At 42.2% G+C, this 20,353-nt stretch overlaps 1 protein-coding gene across 4 annotated transcripts in view; it reads right to left on the bottom strand.

The window, feature by feature from the left end:
* LOC117435032 (unconventional myosin-X-like) overlaps positions 1-20,353 on the bottom strand; it is a 33,666-nt gene that overhangs the window by 3,003 nt on the left and 10,310 nt on the right. For 2 of the 4 annotated variants that reach the window (XM_059002880.1, XM_059002883.1), the window contains exons 3-12: positions 18,886-18,974; positions 13,303-13,485; positions 11,643-11,800; positions 6,491-6,614; positions 4,809-5,127; positions 3,500-3,707; positions 3,094-3,230; positions 2,366-2,486; positions 1,383-1,841; positions 511-702 (exon numbers count right to left, since the gene is read on the bottom strand). In XM_059002880.1, coding sequence (XP_058858863.1) covers positions 511-702; positions 1,383-1,841; positions 2,366-2,486; positions 3,094-3,230; positions 3,500-3,707; positions 4,809-5,127; positions 6,491-6,614; positions 11,643-11,800; positions 13,303-13,485; positions 18,886-18,974 — 1,990 coding nt within the window. The remainder of the gene's footprint in view (positions 1-510; positions 703-1,382; positions 1,842-2,365; positions 2,487-3,093; positions 3,231-3,499; positions 3,708-4,808; positions 5,128-6,490; positions 6,615-11,642; positions 11,801-13,302; positions 13,486-18,885; positions 18,975-20,353) is intronic. The other 2 variants (XM_059002882.1, XM_034057894.3) reach the window with 2 other exon arrangements.

Raw genomic sequence — 20,353 nt, 5'->3', positions numbered from 1 at the left:
GTTGCGATATGTTGTGCATATGAAATCAAACTGCAGTAACTGATTGGAAAATTGTGAAAATAGGCAAATTGGTGATTCGTCTAATAGATATGCAATTAAAATATAAAATAGTAAGCAAAAGGGGACACACAGCCACACAAATGGTGAAATGCAGGAGACTTTTTAGAAGTGGTTTAAGATGCCTAATTAAAGTGTAAAGTGCTCCAACATTTTCACACAGGACTGCCTACTGTTTCTATATCGCCAAATTATGGACCGAAACTTGAGATTCTCACACCCTGAGGTTTTCATGCTGGTAGGTGTATAAAAGGATATCAAATGTCCAATCTATATACATCTCTTTCAATCTACTTGCTTTTTCCTGTTGAACAGGCAAAACCATTTAGTAATGAATCCATCTTCACAAATCAGATGAACTAGAGAATGCAAATTGTCTGAACTGTGCGCCACTTTTTTATATTGCAATAGAGAAGTGAACCAGTACTAGAATGTCTTGTTTTTGCTGCTTACCTTGCTGGTTTCAAATATGAATTCCTGGTCTCCCGTGGTGATTTTGAAGGTAGTGCTATCTGACACGCCATAGGAAGAGATCAGCTCGTAACGGATACTCTCCAAGGGCTCGGGTTCTCCTTGTCTGTACAGAGACACTGATGTTGCAGCAACTCCCAGCCACAACCGCTGTAAAAAACTTCCTGTCGAGCTCTAAAAAAAAAGAAAAAGAATACCTTGTTAGAGGAATTTATAAAAGATCCCCTGCACCTTACTGTACTATAAAAAATATAGGAGGCTGTGTGGTCCAGTGGTTAAAGAAACAGGCTTGTAACCAGAAGGTCCCCCGGTTCAAATCCCACCTCAGCCACTGACGCATTGTGTGACCCTGAGCAAGTCGCTTAACCTCCTTGTGCTCCGTCTTTCGGGTGAGATGTAATTGTAAGTGACTCTGCAGCTGATGCATAGTTCACACACCCGTCTCTGTAAGTCGCCTTGGATAAAGGCATCTGCTATATAAACAAATAATAACTGCTGAAAGAAACTCCATGATTGTAATGTCTTGAAGAGACAAATACTTAAAATGTTGGTCATTGAATTCATAGTATTATATAATGATGTAGTATATCTAAAATGGCACATAATTAAATGGATGAAGCTTTGCTTGTCACCCCCAACAACAATGCTGATGATGGTTTGTAACCAGTTAAGCACGCACCTTGCTGGAAACGTTACAAGTTTGTCAAAGAACGAAAAAGGCTCGTCCTCAGAACTTTTTGTCATTCATTTTGTACTTGGCTCCTTTTAGCATTTCTTAATTCAGCAAGATTGAGCGTTTTATTAGTTATGATACAAGACGTCAGGAGCTACTGAAATCAAAGTGAGCCACTCACAATATAGAAGTCGATTTCGTAAAGGGTGGAGCCAAACCCGGGCCATCGCTTGGCGACGGAGAGGTAAGCCACCATGACATCCTCCCGGGCCAGGCCTTGCAGGGTCTTCCAGCGCTCCACGATTGAAGCCATCATGGCGGCCCCTTCCTCTTTTAGCCGGCACTGGAAGCGAAGGCACTCCTCAGCCTTCAGCTTGTGCACGGTGGTGTGGCTCCAGAGCCCCACGTGCAGCGCCCCCGTCAGGAAGCTCGCGGGGCAGCGGACCGGCTTAGCAGGAGCAGTCCTGGCCGAAGCCAGGGCTCTCGCCTCGATGATGTGACTGGGGAAGAGCTCCTCGAGCCGGGACGAGGGCGTGTGGGTGCTGAAGTCTCCGTTCAGGTACTGGAGCCGCAGGGCCGCCAACAACTGGAGGTCCTCCTCGGAGGCAGGCAAGTGGCCCTGGATCACCATCGCATGGGACTGCAGAATCCAACGGGGGAAGCTTTTTACTCTATGGCCAATGTCATTACAGTCATGGTATATTTCAATGTAATAGATTTTGTTTTTTTTCCTTAAATCAAAAATAGCACTTTAAAACGCCAGATCGGAATTCTACGTAAAAAAGGTAAAACTATCAGAAAAGTTGACATTTTTTCTGCAGTGTGCTGTCTATTGAAGGAACTTGCCATGATATTGGTCTACTTGGTTTCTTAACATCTAAAATGAGAAATAAATCAGTACTGGGTAATGCATGTATACAGCTGGTAATATTGTCAGTTTAATGGTGAGCATACCTGTGTATTTCTGCACTAAAAAGAAGTGGATTGGAGAGGGATGATCGGGTAGGTATCAGAACCTATACAATAACCAATCTAGCAAGGACTTGCTTGCATAGCGGCAATAGAATTAATACAGATCATTTCTGGGTGTCGATACACTACGTGTGCTTTGCACTCTGCGTCCAACACAAAAGGTGAGGGCGCTTGACCCCCGACCTGTGGTACCTGTTCAAAAAGGAACGTGACCTCGATGCTGTCTTTGGGGACGCTGTCTGTATCCAGGAAACAGTAGAGCTTGAAACAGAGTTTCCATTGGTGTTCTGACTCAGGCTCCCTAGCAGCGAGGCTGTGAATGAAAGACGGCCGTGTGATAATGCTGCTGTATTTCAACACTGACTTCCAAGGAGAGTCGAGCACTTCCCCTACTCAGCAGCTGCTTCTTCTGCTTGCTGCCAGGGTTGTGTCATCATCACCATACAGACAATCTTACCTGTCACTGCTTCAGCACAGCCAATGGGCTGTCAATGAGCCCTTCACACAAAGATTTGCATGAAACTGTTGATGGCTTACAGTCTAGAACAGCATTTTGAATATATATATATACCTATACATACATACATACATACATACATATACAGCTCTGGCCAAAAGTTTTGCATCACCCTATAGAATTCTATCTAATTTTGCTTGAATGAAACCTGCTGAACAATGTTACGTTAGCATGTTAAATTGCATACCGCTTTGTAGTTTTCAATATACTTAATGAAAAACTGACAAATTGAAAAAAAAATGACATTTCTAAATCTACATTTAAAAAAAAAAAAAAAAAAAAAAAAAAAAAAAGGGTCTCAATCCTAAAATTCCAGATGATGCAAAACTTTTGCCCATCTATCTATCTATCTATATCACGGTTGTGGAAAATAAAATAGTCAAGGCTTGGGAGCAATATTTACTTTTCAAACCTAGTCAGGATGTCTGCGACGATGGTGCTGCCCCCTACTGCCTGCTCCTTGTAGGTGTTCCCTTCAAACAGTGCAAAGATGTTGCGGCTGAGCTGCAGACCCAACCTCTCCTTCATCTTCTTCACAACCTGCACACAACAACAGCACCACGCCCTGAGGATCAGTAACAAAGTAAAAAAGCACAGGGTGGCTTAAACCTCCAATCAGAACGATTATGTTCTCTGTATTTTCTACAAGTGCTGGTTCGTTTATTTCTTATGGTTTGAGAGGTGATTCTGTATTGTTTTATACAATACCTTCTCTTACATATTTAATTTTGTTAAGATTTCTTTTGGCAAACGATACCATGAACAAGGCTGGTAGTTGTGCCCGCTGGGTATGTCCCGCTGTCCCTCACCTCGTCGGCGGTGGTGTGGGAGCTGATGGGGAGCTTGCAGCAGCCCTGGCCGGGGTAGTGGACACTGCAGATCATCTCCTGCCGGTTTATCAGGATCCGGATCTCCTCCCAGGACGGCACGCATTCCCTCCCTTTGGTTTTCCCCAGAGCTTCGGATATAAACGCTGAGTAGTTATCCATCTCAGTGTCCGGGTATTGACTCTGTACTCTGGGCAACAGGAGACGGGGCAGACAGTCATGTAGGATAATTATAAACGGCTCTTCATGCACACTGGCACCATGCATTGAACTGTTAAATAAGTGACACCAGCCCTACTGCATGCAAGAGTCATATTAGTTTAACTACCACACTTTTCAGGAGCTTTTAACATCAATCTGACACTTCCCAATGTGCTCCAACTGGCTATACCTGCCCAGTGTGTATGAATGAATGAAATAATGCCGTGTCTGTATGAGGAAGTGCTGTTATATATCTAATGGAATGACACGAAGAAACGTAAAAATATGATGAATGAATGAATGAATGACTATGAACTACACAGTGATAGAGAGTGAAGCCACTCAAAGGCTGTCAGGTGTTTGTTTATTTTTACAGTTTGTTTTTTTTAAACCTTAAGGTACAAGGGACATGTGTGTCCCACAAAACAAAAAGTCTGCTAACTTATTTTTGCAATGAGGTGCACGAGGTTTAAATGTACTGCCAGGGTGAATCTGCTCATCCATACTGTCGGTTTCCTCCTTGCGATACTCGAGTCGCTCTCAAAATGTATTTTTAAAGATTTGTTTGGTCCGTCATAAAATTAGGAAAAAAATTCCACTGAATTCTGACACTCCTCTTTCTGCTCTCCAATGGTCTACCCCAGTTGCCATTTCAGAATCTCAGGCTCATGTGTACATACAGCTCAGGGCCTGGGCGGACCTGTTTAGTGACGTTGGGCGTTTTGCAATCTCAATGTGTTTTTTTTTTTTTGTTTTTTTTTTGTTTTTTAACCCATCAAGTACCAAATAAAAATGTCTTTCGAAAAAATAAAAATAAAATAAAAATTACAACAGGAAATCAGGTACAAAATTAAATTTCTGATGCGCTGTGTTCAAGCTGAACCAAGATGCACACATGGCATCTAAATTTAACTGCGATACAGATTTCAAAACGGGGCTGTGGTATAACGACAAGACGAGAATTAAGTGTTGGGTTTGTGCTGGAGCTGCATAAATAAATGAATGAATCTGTGCTCTGATTGGACGATACTGCTGGGGGGTGGTGTGGGGGGGTTGCAATGCGTACCAAACAAACTTTTAAAAGGGGTACCGTTTGAGGTGGAAGTGCAGGTATTTGAGGACGGAGAGGCTGGGCAGGAAGGTGCAGCTCATACAGCTGAGCAGCTGCCAGTATCGGAGCTGTGCCGGGGTGTCCGGGCTGGGTGTCCCGCTCGTCTGCTTCACCAGCTGGCAGTACACCTCGTCCCGCAGCGGCCGCAGGTCCAGGCAGGTCTGCAGCACCCCCTGGATGAGGGGTACAGGGTCCTGGGCCGACTCCAGCTGCTGTAGGGAGTTGAAGATTTTCACCGCCTCATCTCGCAGCGTGGTGTAACCCTTCGCACTGTGAACTGGAAACAGGAAAAACACATCTAATAAAAGTAAAACATGCTCTTAAATGCATATTGGCACTGTAAAAAAAAATAATAAAAATTGCTCATTTTTAACATCATCCTGTGTAATCCTATGAAATGATTCTCTGTTTGTGGAGGTTACGGGCATGCGATTGTCCATTCGGGTGTAGCTCATACAGTATGGAATACTCCCCCCCCCCCCCCCCCCCCTCCCCCCAAAAAAAGTGAACATCCAGTTTTAAAACAAGGCCAAGAAAAAGCAAAAGCAATGACACAATTGTTTCATTACCGTTTGGCGGTACATAAAAGGGGCTACCAAACACAACAGCCTGCTGATAATTCATGCCCCCGGACAGCTGTGCTAATGGAAAGCGTGAAATAATAAAACACTTGACCTTCTCCAGTTTAGAAATGTCGGCTCTATAGATCTCATCGCTGGCGAGAGAAGAACAGCAGTCATGCAAGGTGCAGGCAGCAGAGATCTGATAAAGATCTGAGATTATGAGAACTGGATGAGACAAAGCTGTGTTCTCAGGTCATGACCTCCCTCCCTCGCTAGTCTTTTATACGCTTACACAAACCAGCTGAAAGCAGACTTATTTTTCGTTTTGGCACCCAAAAAGCAGCTACAAATTTGCCAATCTCCTAATAATTGCATCGTGTCTATGTGTGTGTTTTGCATTGGTTTGGGTCTGTGAGGCATACTGTATTGTCAAAGACTTCACAGCAGTCTTAATTCTAGTTTTTTTTTGTTTTTTTTTTAAAACAAAAACTAGACAACTAAGGAAATTAATTCAAGGACTCTCTGAAGTTGTTCGTTCTCATTTTGGAAAATTACCTTTAAAAAAAGTTAGGAGTTAATTTAAGACTGGAGTAAACACTTTGAAAATGTAGCCGAAGGCTAGGCAGTGGTGTAGTCCGAACTCGCATCATTTATTGGCACGCTAAGTCACATGACTCACATCTCCCACACAATTCAGTCAGCATTCCTCTTGATGCAATGAAAAGAGCATCAGGAACAACTTCTTTTATGAGCTACTTCTAAGAAGGCTAAAACGCTGACGAAGATGACAGCAACAGTGCATTGACTACGACTGCGGACACAAACACAAGCAAAGCCACCGACACGTAAAGTGAAGCATTCTGACAAGAGGAAGAAAGGCACTTTGAGGAAATACTGGCAGAACTGAGATAAATGCATTACCTGTTATATGTGTTACTAGAAGTTCAGCACACAAATACAATTCCTATAATAATCCTTGAATAAGAAAATCTATATTTTGATGGTGTTCTGGTACCTTCAGATTTAGGAATACACCACTGACCACAGGAGTGTATCATGTAAAAACTGTCACAGATACGAGAGAATAAAGAGGCTTACCGGTGTGCTCCAGACTGCCGTACGGAAAGGGAAGCAGAGAGGAGTAGAGAGGCCTCTCAGTGTGTTTCAGGATGGGGTTGTGATTGTAGATGTGCTCCACAGCTTCAGCGTTGCACTTGTTCTCCTGCAGAACAGAACACGCAAACAATGAACATGGAACCCAAACCTTCTTTTTGGATTATCCCTCCTGAAGTATAAATAACAGAAGCAGAGAGAGGGTTTTAAAAGCTCCTGGAATGGACTGAAGCGATCAGCAGAAAACGCAGCCATTCTCAATGGTCTGTATATATTATTATTATTATTATTATTATTATTATTATTATTATTATTATTATTATTATTATTATTATTATTTATTTATTTCTTAGCAGACGCCCTTATCCAGGGCGACTTACAGTCGTAAACAAAAATACATTTCAAGAATCACAGTACAAGTAATACAATTAAGAGCAAGATAAATACAATGACTTTGGTTCTAGCAAGTACAAATATAGGACCTTAGATAGGGTTTCCAGTCTTGGTTTCATTGAAACGAAACTGTTGCATTATTAAAAACAGTACTTTCAACATGTCCACAGTATTGATCCCCGACAACAGATTGTACAGTAAATCGTGGTTATCAGCTTGTAGGCTCCAGGTACCCAGGTGGCACAGAGTGGGCAGGGGACCTCTTAGTGATGCACAGAGTGGGAATTCCCTTTGGGGTCCCCACCCAGGTGAGCCTCATATCAAAATGACTATACCTACCTGTTTAGACTAGCTTATCCTTAGCAACGCTACCAGGATTACAGCACAGTGACAAAAGGTGTACTCCCTTTAAAAAGCTAAAGGTTTTAAATACCTAGTCCTCAATTCCTCTTGAATTATATTCATCCATTGTGCCCTCACCTTTTTTCTTTTTTTTTTAATGCTGGAACCTTACTGACAGTGTTATGGCAGGTGTACAGCTATGGCTAAATGTTTTGCATCCCCTTGTAGAATTAACAAATTTTGCTCCATAAAGTCGAATGAAACCTGATGAATAATGTTTCGCTAACATATTGAATTACACACCATTTTGTAGTTTTCCATTACAGCACTTCACGAAAAAAACAACAAAAATTGAAAAATGTGACATTTAGAAATCAAACATGAAATACTGTACTGCTATTATGACTTCCAGTAATGATCATATAATTTATTTTTTTTGTGTCTCAATCCTAAAATTCGAGGTGATTGTAACCCTTTGGTCACAGCGGTACACCTCCTATGGCAGTTTGCTAGAAAGTCGTTTTCTGCAGGCTGGCTCAATTTTCACTCCGCTCACCCTGCCCCTCCCTGAGTTTGGCTCATTTCCTGCTTCTCCGGTCAGGTTCCCAGAATGCACCCTGCTGCCTGACGTCACTGGCACCACGCCAAGCCCCACAGCAGGGAACCCTGCCCACCAAATGACTTCCTGGGACTGACTAGGAACCAGTGTGGTGAAGACTTGTATAAATCTCAAGCTGGCAGGTTACCGACCTGTAATTGATTTAATTATACAGCAGTGCAATAGCCCTAGAGGCGACAATGTCAGGTACAAGACTAGCGAAATACCAACTCATTAATTTAATGCCTCATCTGCAGCTTTTAAAAGGCATGTGTTCTTGACAGATATGGTTCTTATGCTTAAGAACATACAAAGACGTACGAATGACAGGCGGTCCTTCAGCCCATCCAAGCCTATTCCGGTTCCTAGCAGCCGCTTAATTTCAGAACTTAGTCTAGTCGGGTCTTACAGGAAATACATGAAAACAAAATCCAGTTAAAAGAGCTTGAGTTAAAGCATTATGAACCAGCGTGTGTGAAGGTTTATGACTCAGCCCTGCCTTGCCATTAAGACCTTATAATTGAATGAAAGAGAAACATTAGAAGGAACTTCAATGCGGTGACTGATAAGAGATTTCTAATGCATTAGGAGCAAACGTCTGGGAATTAAAGTCTAGCCTCCCAGATCCAATGAGCAACAGGAGAGCTTGTTTGCACTGTTGTCTCATCGTGCTGAGGATTATCAAGACAATACTTTTAATTCTCCAACAAACTGCTGTTAGTAGTGAGTTATTACACAAGTCCAGCTTGGCTTCAAAGCAATAAGAGTTTTTGAAATATTAATGAAGTCGGCATCGGTCAGTTCACTTCAACCCAGGTCACAACTGGAACAGGACGAGAGGGCATAGAATGGAAGCAAATCAAAGAAGCTTAGGAAGTACTTTTATTTTACACAGGAGCAGGGATGGATATAAGACTCCCACTGCATAGCGGTTTGATCCAGTCCTGTTTTTACTTTGAGTTTAATAAGACACACCTGAGTTTGTTACCGATACACACACACACACACACACTGTGGTTAATCAAGCTTGTATTAAAACCAGGAATGGGTGAGACTGCTATGCAACAGGAGTCTTATTTCCATCTCAGCAAAGAGTTAAAATGCACGCAACAGCTTAGCAGGTGAAGCAGTAGAATAAAAAATACTAGGAGCATTTATAAAACAATCACATCGTATCCTGCTAAATTAAATTCCCTTAGTAGGAGCAAATAGGGTGCTAAAAAGGGTCAAGCCTTGAGGGGACAACCTTTCTGTTATTCTTGCAAGAGCAGGTGCATGCACACTTCTTGGCTGTTGCCAGTCACTGTATGCAGGCACTTCATATTCTAAAACAGTTTTACAGCCACCTGAACTAAGCACTCTTGAGTAACTTCTGCAAAAAATAGTTAAGAGATTGATGAGTAGCACACAGTTCAGACAGCTGTTGCAAATTAAATGCCCTCGCTCGCTCTCTCTCTCTCTCTCTCTCTCTCTCTCTCTCTCTCTCTCTCTCTCTCTAAGTCTCAACTTCTATTAATAACAGCTTGAAGTGTCTTGTCATTTTTTTTCGGTCTCGCCTGCTCTCTCTGTAAACACAAGGAGAACCGGTTGACACTCTCTGAAGCAGAACACAGTGTACTGGCTGAAAACCACACCCCTCCCCACATTCTACACTATGTAATGTTTTGGACAATAAAAATGGAAAGCCGATGTCTTAAATGGGTGGGTCTTGAAGTGCATCGGAAAAGGCACTATTATATATTAAAAAAAAAATAATAATAATTTCCACGTCAATGCAGGCACTGCCTCCAAGACACATGACGCACTTCCTAGATAGAGATCCCACAAGCTAATACTAATGCACTGGCTTTAACCTGTTATTAGAACATATTTGCATCACTGCCTGGTAAGATACAAATTATAAACGCTTTGAAACGTGGTATTAACATGACCGCGATTGCCTGGAATGAATTAAAGATCTGCAGACTAAGGCAGGACCTACTACTGGTAATGGTTCACAAACAGGTTTAAGGAAAGGCAGACTGCTCATATTGCTTGCACCTGGACTCTCAGCTCCATTCCACTTACGATTCTACAGTTCAATGGGTTAAGGCTTCTCAGCACACTTTTCCCACCGACTCATACCCCACCCCAGAAAGAAAGGAGTGCGCCTGTATTGCTTCGCAGGAAAGACAGCCATGCACTCGCCAGTCAAGCGTTTCTGCTGGCAGTCTGTTCTGTCTCCAGCATGCTGTGAATCACAGGTGCTAATGGGTGAAGCTGACATGGTGCTTGCTTTTACAAGAGCACCTCCCAAGCCAGCTAATTACCAGTAGTAGTACCACCCTCCTCTGATCTCTCTATCTCCATTCCTCTGGAATCTACCACGCTCTCTCCCTCCTCCTCAGCCAAGAACCTCAGAGTAACCCTGGACCCCTGCCTCTCCTACTCCCAGCACATCTCCACTCTAGCACGCACCTGCCGATTCTTCCTGAACAACATACGAAGAATCCGACCCTTCCTCACCAACTACTCCACACAACTCCTCGTCCAGACCCTGGTACTCTCCCGCCTAGACTACTGCAACTCCCTCCTGGCTGGCCTCCCTGCGTCCGCCACCTGTCCAATCCAGCTCATCCAGAACTCCGCTGCTCGCCTAGTGTTCTCTCTGCCTCGCTTCTCCCACGCTACTCCACTGCTCCGCTCACTCCACTGGCTCCAGATCACCGCTCGCATCCAGTTTAAGACTCTTGTATTCGCCTACAGATGCCTTGACCAGACTGCACCCAGATACCTCCAGACCCTCATCTCTCCCTACACCCCCACCCGACCTCTCCGCTCCGCCTGCACTAGAAGACTGGCTGTACCTCCTCTACGCTCCCCTGCCTCCAGAGCCCGCTCCTTCTCCACCCTCGCCCCGCAGTGGTGGAACGACCTTCCTACATCTGTCAGGACTGCCCAGTCCCTGACCACCTTCCGGCGCCTCCTCAAGACACACCTCTTCAGACAACACCTGTAAAACTCAACTCTTCCCTTCTGGACAATATAGCCTTTAATGCACTTTAACTTGCACTTATCTGCTCCCTATTTTACTGTATTTAATCCTGCACTTAACCCAATCTGTATTTCACTTGCACTCGTATCTAACCTTATCAGTGCATCTAGTTTGCAAGATCGAAACTGCTTTTTTTCTTGTTTCTTTGTGTGTGGTTTGTTGTTTTTCACAATAAAAAAAAAATCATATGGAAGCACGACTCTAAGGGTTAATTAAAAAAACAAAGAAAAAAAAAAAAACTGACGTTTCTGTTGCAGAACTATCCTTTATATCCGGGGCGTTGACTTTCGATTCTCTGCAGTATTTCAGTTCCCCTTTCTTGTGCAGGTTTTTTTTTTTTTTTTTAAGGTCATTCTCTTAAATTCTCTCTCCCGTGAAATTAAATGAGGTAATTTTGCTCAGCGATGCAAAAGTTGAAGTAAAGCTGCAGATCTGGTCTGTGCGCTCATTTGCAGATCTGGTCTGTGTGCTCATTTTTTTGTGTGCGTATTACAGGGTGTAACGCAAGCATTTAAAAGTGTGCAATGATCTGGGTTGGATTCTTGTTCTTCAATTACAATTCAAATTCCTTTTTAAAAACAATTCCCAATTCCGTCGAAGGAATTGGAATTGATACTTTAGGAGAAATAATAAATTGTTGTGATTGTTCAATTATAAAAATTACTGCTGCATAATTGGAACTGCAATTGAACAAACTTGCATTGGAACTGCAATTTCAGCAAACAAATTATAAATATTATAAATTGACCCCAGGTTTGCCGTTAACTGACCTGGATGTCCCGGATAAGGAGTTGTGTCGGGGTTTCGACAGGAGCCTTGCTGTCTACGACCTTCTGTATCGCACATGCCCAGTGTACCGCCTCGTTAAAGTGCTTTGTGTACAACCGATAGCTGTGCTTGCGACCGTACACCGTGATGCTCCAATTGCCTGTAAAACACGAGAAGAAAACAAGCAATGAATCTCTTGTATTTTTAAAAGTACATAAAACTACAATATAAATGATATACAAAATAAAATAAAAAAACACATGAAAAAAAAGCGTATCGCTGGCCTGAATCAAAATGTGCTCACGCTGTAACAGTTTCAGTTGACGTTAGTGATAATATCAAGTTGGATTGGCTAATCAAATGCAGAAATTCCCTATTATAAAAGTGTCGTATTTAAGCCCACGAGATCCTGTTTTGACTCATGGGCTGTGAGTTTCCAGCACACTCCGGCTTACATTCTCACCAGTCAAACCAACACGTTGTGGTCAGTCAATGTCACATACTAAACAGGGGTAAAACTTTTACAACAACACTGGGAACTGCTTTGTTTGTTCTTGATCACTAAAACTGACTGTGTCAAATTTTCATAAAAATCCATTAGAAATGAATGTTAAAAAGGATCTCTGAATAGCTGTATTTATTCACAATGCCAACGTCATCATCGAAATTAATTCTATCAATAAGTTTCCTTCATTTGAAGGCTGTTTTCAGCTGTAGTGTTATATTGCCTGTTGCACGAGAATCCATAGTGCAGCAGTCTAATCCATTACAAACTGCATTAGCACAGAAAGCCCTGATATCAGCAGCCAGCTTATTTCAATAAATGACTCCTAGTCCAACAGCCAGGCTGTCGCTATCAATGCTATTTGCAGAAAGATAAGGAGGGCGGAGGTTGGAAAGAATGGGCTTGGGTGGAAAACTCCAAAGGAGTCACTGCAAAGCATTTCTTTATTGACAAAACAGTAAACCTTTGAAGGAATTCTATAAACAGCTTGATTTATATGGGTAACCGCTGAAAGTGTGTGATCAAAACCAAGTGTTAGTCATCCTTAAAGCAACACTCACATGATTGCAAGACTCTGAACTGATCGCGTTCATCACAGATTCAGTCAAGGGCTGTATCAAAAAATGGATCACGCAATGGAAACCGATGTATCAAAGATGTCTGAAATAAATGACATGCTTTCTGCTGTACACAAGAGTTATCCACTCCTTTATTTAACAGCTACAACGTTTATTTTACTCCAGAGGTTTTTTTTTTTTTTCTACAATATGGTCTCCATTATACTATGGTTTTCCAGCCAATTCCAAATGAAAGAATATTGTGCAACATTTTAAAATATCGGCCGCAGATTCAGAATGAATTCCATCTGAATCACACTGGAATATCTTCTGCGCTTCCTAAAGTCATTCATTTGGAATTCAGCCCCCTGTTAATTCATTATTTTTTAAGAACATTTCGGTTGCTCTTTCCCCTCCATCCTTTCCTCATGAATTCCCTGTTTATTCTGGTGGTCTTCAGACAGAATTCCTTATGAATCTGCGGACGTTATTTTAAAAGCGCTTCCTAAACATTCAAATACTTGTTTAAAATTGTAAAAAATGTCAAATAAAATGCTGTACACCGGCAAAGGTCTTGTTTGAACTGAATTGCAGTCTCACCAGTTTCTTTGTAGCTTTGTTTGTCGGGCCAGATGACAGAACAGAGACTGGTCAGGACCAGTGATCCCAGCCTCCTGGCATTCTTCTCGTTGCTGGTGTAGAAGTCCAGAGAGTCTTGAGTCAGGACAAACCAGTGCCTCCTCATCTTGATCCAGCCTCCGTGCACTTCTCTGTACAGCCAACCTGCCCAGGCACAGACAGAGACACAGATTCAATACAGTCGGTTTTCAATGGCCTTTAGGACATCACTATAAAAGGAAAGCACCTGTAGTCTTAAACCAAAACCACACAGTGTGGCCTATTACCCTTAGAAAAGCTGACCACGATATTTTTGCACTTTTACCATCTTTGGTCCTATGGTTTTACTATGAATTTACCATACCCTGGTTTGCCATGTTTTTTTTTTTAATATATACTGTAACAATCTCAGTTCCTGCAGGCAGGGGTTTCTCACAGGCGGAGGTGGGATGCGAACCCGGGACGTCCCGCACTGAAGCATAGTGCCGATACCGCTGTACAAAAGAGCCCTTGCAGGAGCTGCTATCTGGCTTATGTCTTCATGTTTAGATTGCATCACCTACCAGCCCTGACCCCTACCCCCGTGCACGCTACACTATGCTTTACCCAACCTCTCTGTGCTTTACAATGCTTCCCTGTGCTTTACCAGACCTCTCTGTGCTTTACAATGCTTCCCTATGCTTTACCATACCTCTCTGTGCTTTACAATGCTTCCCTGTGCTTTACCAGACCTCTCTGTGCTTTACAATGCTTCCCTGTGCTTTACCAGACCTCTCTGTGCTTTACAATGCTTCTCTGTGCTTTACCAGACCTCTCTGTGCTTTACAATGCTTCCCCATGCTTTACCAGACCTCTCTGTGCTTTACAATGCTTCCCTGTGCTTTACCATACCTCTCTGTGCTTTACAATGCTTCCCTATGCTTTACCAGACTTCTCTGTGCTTTACAATGCTTCCCTATGCTTTACCACACCTCTCTGTGCTTTACAATGCTTCCCTATGCTTTACCATACCTCTCTGTGCTTTACAATGCTTCCCTATGCTTTACCAGACCTCTCTGTGCTTTACAATGCTTCCCTATGCTTTACCACACATCTCTGTGCTTTACAATGCTTCCCTGTGCTTTACCAGACTTCTCTGTGCATTGCAATGCTTCCCTATGCTTTACCAGACCTCTCTGTGCTTTACAATGCTTCCCTATGTTTTATTGCACTTTGCTATGCTTTTACTATAAACTTTTAGTAAAAGCATAGCAAGTGGAGCTGCCACCACTTTAACCCAAATACATTTTTCTGCTGTATTTATGTAATTTGATGTGTTTCAAAAAAATCGACATTTCTTCACAGAAAAAAAACAAAAACAAAACAAAAAAAAATGTAAACTTTTTTTTTTCTTCAACAAAGCAGACTGTCCTCACATTGCCAGGCACTGGAACCCGGTCAAAATCCACACAATGCGAAGTCTGACGAATGAATAAACCAATACACGAAGCCCTGCTACTCTGTGAGGAACCTCACTTCTTATTCTGCTTTAACTCTTGCATTGATTTCCCCAGTGAACCTCGACGTTCCTTGTCAGGGTCATGCTGTAGAAATATTTGAAACGGCTTCAAATAAATGAATGAATGAATGAATAATGCAGTGCCCACTGCTTCCTGCCCGTGGGAGAGAAACCGGAAGCAGGATAAATATTTAGATGTGACGAAACCTTATTTAAAATTACATTTATAGGTACAGTACTGAAATGCAAGTCGCCCTATTGGGTTTTATAGAGTGGTTGTGTTAGCACTAACAGAAAGGCTCTACCAAGAAAAAATATTTTAGCATCAGCATTTTTCTTTTTTTTTAAATGTAATAAAAACGTTTTCCCATTGCCATTTCTGCTACCAGTAATGTTTTTAATTGTATGGTCTATTTGTGCACAAAAGACACTAAGATGTCAAAAACTGTAGTTGCTCCTGATTATAATGGCTGTGAAAGCAGAGACACTAACATTTTCGTAGACCTTACACTCGCACGCACGCACACACACACACGTGCACGCACACACGCACGCACGCACCCGCGCACGCACAGTCCTGTTACATCACTAGAGCACGGTTTCCCACTTAGCTGTGCCTGTTCTAGTACTGCGGAATCCAGTGACTATCCCTCTCTATACAGCAGCAAATACGGCAGGAAGATGCAGAGCTGTAATGCATATTTGTTGCATTTCCTCCACTGGCTAACCTATGGTTGTTATCCCAGCCACTTGGAACGACAGCAACGTTCCCCGTTACGAGATCCAGCTCGAGATGCGTGTGCATTACCCAGAATTTCCTTTGTGTACTTGCCTCCATCTGTTTTTCTTATCCGGTACCATTAGCTAGGAAAATACAAAAAAAAAAAAAAAAGGGTTGCTTTTTCAAATGCCACACACGTGCCAGTTTTTTTTTTTTAAAAAGAGGTGTGCTAGTGTTTGAAAAGAACTTTTCTACTTGAAATGTTGTCTCACTATACACCCTTGAAGGTGTTACTGTTGATCTTTGATTTTAAAAGCGGGGGAGGGGAAGGAGCAGCTAACCCATCTCATCATCCTCTATTTAAATCTGCCTCATAATACAAGGACAAGCGCAGAGAGAGAGAGAGAGAGAGAGAGAGAAGATTAAACATTCAAGCAGAGGATGGAGGCGGTGGGGGGTGGGGGGTGGGGGGTGGGGTGGAGGGTGGGGGGCAGAGCACGCTGGGGAAAGAATTCAGTTTACCAGATGTTGATTTAAACTTGAGGAACGCTGTAAGCTATCTCCAGATCTTAAAGTTAGAAATACCAGGGAACAAGGGAACAAATGAGCTTCTCTCATAAATAGTAATGGGCTGACTTCCAGTATACACAATACAAAAGTGTGGGGGGGGGGGGGAGGGGTTAAGCAGCAAAAGTCTCTTCCTGATTGCAGACTAAACTAAACTAAACCACAATGTGTTCAATCATTTTAAATTTATATATATATATATATATTTATAGAACATGCAGGTGCTGGAACTTTACATAGAGTAAAGGACTCTCAAAGCAATGCCAACCAATAATTTAAAACCCATGCTCTTAGCTCTAGCTACATCAATACTGCTCCACCTTCAACTGTGCTTAGAAGCTGACATGAAGCGATGAAGTACCAGAAAGCAAAGTAACTTGTCATCTATAGGGTGGTCTGCAGGCCAGACCTACAGTATAATATACAAGCAAAGAACCAAAAATATCTTCAAAAAAAGAACAGAAAGTGCTGATCAGAGGTAAGGAAATGGGGTTATAAACCCTAGGTTAGCACTCCAAACAGTATTGCATTGCTGGTTTATACAGTACCTAACTCAAAGCAGGTCTTCAAGCATGTGCAAGCCATACGGTTCCTCAGTAATGTAACAGAAATGCTTTTACCAATTCTTCAGGATAATGAATTGGTATCATTGTGGTAAATTTTTGCTCATTTTAACTTTTTTCAAGAGCTACGCCGGATTTGATGCAGAATACAAATACCTTCACATGTTACGGGTAAGAGAAATATTACAACACTGGTTTCTGCATAACCTAAGATAGTAAAAAGAGCAACGCTTTCAAATAAATATAAAACAGAAGCGTGTTTTGTTTATGGGATTGCACAATAATGGAGAGAGGTGTGCCTTTGCCCCATCCCCGACTACAATCAAACTGCAGTCTGCGTGGTGAGCAGACCTGTCAAAGTCACTTCCTTTGCAGTCTGACAGGTTTACTACTATCATTTTTCTCCTTTTCATCACTCAAGTTTTTTTTTTTTTATAATTGACGTTATAAAACGCACACCCACCAAAGTCTGTTGCGTCACCTAGCAACTCATTTTCTCAGCTGTCTGGTTGAAAAACTAGGCCTCGTTTATGAACACCCCCTGTGCTTTAAATCAAGTTTTTATTGCACAGGGAGTCAGAGACTTTTTCTTTTTGCCCCTTTCAAAATCAGAGCTCTTTCCGGGTTTCACTCGTTAAGCCATCCTTCGACATTTCTGGAAAAGTACTGCGTTGAAATCTTATAGAATGCCAACTATTTGGACGCCCTTTTATGTGTTCATTGATGACGTTGACTGCCTAATTAGCCTCGTAGTAACGTCACTGCTCTTTATGGTAGACAAACGAGTGGGTAGGACCCATTGCAAACAGCATTTATTCCCAGTAAGGGATCAAGAGTCCTATTGCAAAGCAGTTTCACCTGTTTCAGGTTTTAATATGTGCTTGATTGGACCCAGTATACAGGTAACAAGCTCAGGTGTGTCTTAGTAAACTCACAGTAAAACCAGGACTGGATCAAACTGCTATGCAACGGAGAGTCTTATTTCCATCCCAGATCTTGATTCAGTATTACAGCAGCCAATGCAGACAGACGACAGGCTGACTAGCACAACAGCCAGCCCTGCATAAATATTTCAAAACCTTTTAATGCAACCCTTAAGAAAACTGTTCAAACAAATAGCATGGATAATGTCTCGACTGGGTTAGATAAGGCATGAACACAGAACACAGAACACAGAACACGCTCCTAATCAGACTGAGGTGAGGAACTTGCCTCACCAGGGGATGCAGAACACATTCTAAAAACAGGGTGGTTTTGGAAAAAGGTTCCCTTTTGTAATTTGATTGACCTGGATTCTAATCTCAAAAGCTCGCACAGGGAAGCACCGTATCTGATTCAGCAAAAGCAGAAGTGTGCTGAATACTATTCACACTGGGAGTTTCCCTTCAAATATACAGTAATAGGGCAATTACAGTATGTGGCCATTTGTAACATAAACACCAATTCTTTGTAAGGTCTGGATACATTTTTACTTCTTACAGAATTGAGGGGAATTCACATGGTGTGGGTATGAAATATCTAATGTATTCTCATTGTCATTTAGATTCCCTTTGTGTCATTTTCGGTCTCAGTCATCACATCCTGGTGACTTTTGTACACCTCAGAAGTTTAACGCACCCCTGTGGCCTCAAAAGAGCCCTCATCAGGGACGCCAGAGTGTAACCATTAACCTGTCCCCCCTGAAACACAGCAAGTACACCAGAGTGTAACCATTAACCTGTCCCCCCTGAAACACAGCAAGTACACCAGAGTGTAACCATTAACCTGTCCCCCCTGAAACACAGCAAGTACACCAGAGTGTAACCATTAACCTGTCCCCCCTGAAACACAGCAAGTACACCAGAGTGTAACCATTAACCTGTCCCCCCTGAAACACAGCAAGTACACCAGAGTGTAACCATAAACCTGTCCCCCCTGAAACACAGCAAGTACACCAGAGTGTAACCATTAACCTGTCCCCCCTGAAACACAGCAAGTACACCAGAGTGTAACCATTAACCTGTCCCCCCTGAAACACAGCAAGTACACCAGAGTGTAACCATTAACCTGTCCCCCCTGAAACACATTTGCTGCATGTTGTATTTCTTACATCTACTAGGGGCAGAGCGTTGCCGGGGGGGGAGGGGCTGGTTAATGTCTCTGATGTAGATGCCTTCCTTGCAGAGTCCTTTTACATTGGGAACCAGTAACCTAGTGGTGCCGCCCTTGTGGTGTACCTTTTACAACAATCTCTGCGTCCTCCTCGATCGCTCCCTTGCTCTTCTCAATAATCAGGCTCCTCATTTCTTCTGGAATCTCCGAGAGGCTGTAACAAACAGACAGTGGATTGTGTTAATTGTTTAAAAAAAAAACAAAAAAAAAAAAAAAACACACACAAACATGTAAAGGTGCTTTGAAATTAAGCTGGTCTGATTAAGCTCGGACTGTCTAGTTAATTAGTGTTGTTACGGGACGACTGGGCTTCAAGGTAAGAAAAGGTTTCTAAAGTGTTTGTTGTTGATACACTTTAAGAATCCAAGAACAAAAAGCTTTTTTCTTCCGCAAGCATAGAATTTGTATTCAACCATGTGAAATTACAAACAAGGGGCAAGGCAGGCGAGCAGTGATCGCAGTGTAAACGGTGATCACAGTGCTCAGCGACAGCGAGGAAACAATGCGGGCTACAGTCCCAGGAGTCAAAGACGAACAAGAAAGGGCTTTGTGGTCCACTGAAGGTCGTGTAGCCACCAATCAACTGACTGAGAAAACAATCCTACTTTTGCAACGGCTATAAAAAAAAAAAAATGATGACACGCAAATTATGACAAAACTGTTCAGGGTGCCAAACCAGAGGGACTCAAAACCACTGACATTCACTCATCTGTTTGTAGCCCATTAAAGTCCTCCCCGTGACAATTCAGAACTGCTCCACAGTTGGGTATGAATCCAGAGGGACTCTCATTGCATAGCAGATTAATCCATTCCTGGTTTTACTAGGAGCTTAATAAGACACTCCCAAGCTTCTTACCTGCAAACCACGGCTAACCAAGCTCATAATAAAACCTGGAATGAGTGAAAGTGCTATGCAACAGAGGTCATATTGCCATCCCTGCTTCTAAGTGGCAACTACTGTAGACTGCTACAAAAATATGTATCGAGATTAATGCCCAATACTCTAAAGTCCTTTTAATCTAAAATGGGTATAATAAATAGGTGTGTCATCTGATGTTAACATGCAAATATCAGACGTTGATGGAGTAATCTGTTTATAGAACAAGCTCAATGTGGGGAAAGCATGTTCAAAGTTAAGCAGCTGAATTCAGAGAATTGCTTTCCTTAGAATCCGAGCTCTGCAATGCGGTGTCATTTTGGGGCAGTTCAATTCGCCCGGTCATTTCTGTCTTTGGATTTGAATGAATGCAAGATAGATTAAAAAAAAAAAAAAATTAATGAGACCCAGAAAAAAAAATTTAAATACGAAAAAGTTATTCAAAACGTCGGATCTCTCAGTATTTGTTGTATAAAAAAAAAAAAAAAAAATATGCCGACAGTGTCTGTATAAATGCACAGTGCCAGTCTGACTCCGGCCTTTCTGGATTTGTCTTGTGTTGTAAGATTTTAAAAAATGACAATACAAATTCTCACGGTGGTAACCCTGTATGTGAGACACACAAAAGTTTCACAAGACGAATGTGTCTTAAAATA

This window comes from Acipenser ruthenus, chromosome 28 (genome assembly GCF_902713425.1).
Source record: "Acipenser ruthenus chromosome 28, fAciRut3.2 maternal haplotype, whole genome shotgun sequence".
Classification (NCBI taxonomy): Eukaryota; Metazoa; Chordata; class Actinopteri; order Acipenseriformes; family Acipenseridae; genus Acipenser; species Acipenser ruthenus.
The sequence above is the reverse complement of the archived record's forward strand: the minus strand, read 5'-3'. Positions and strand labels throughout refer to the sequence as shown.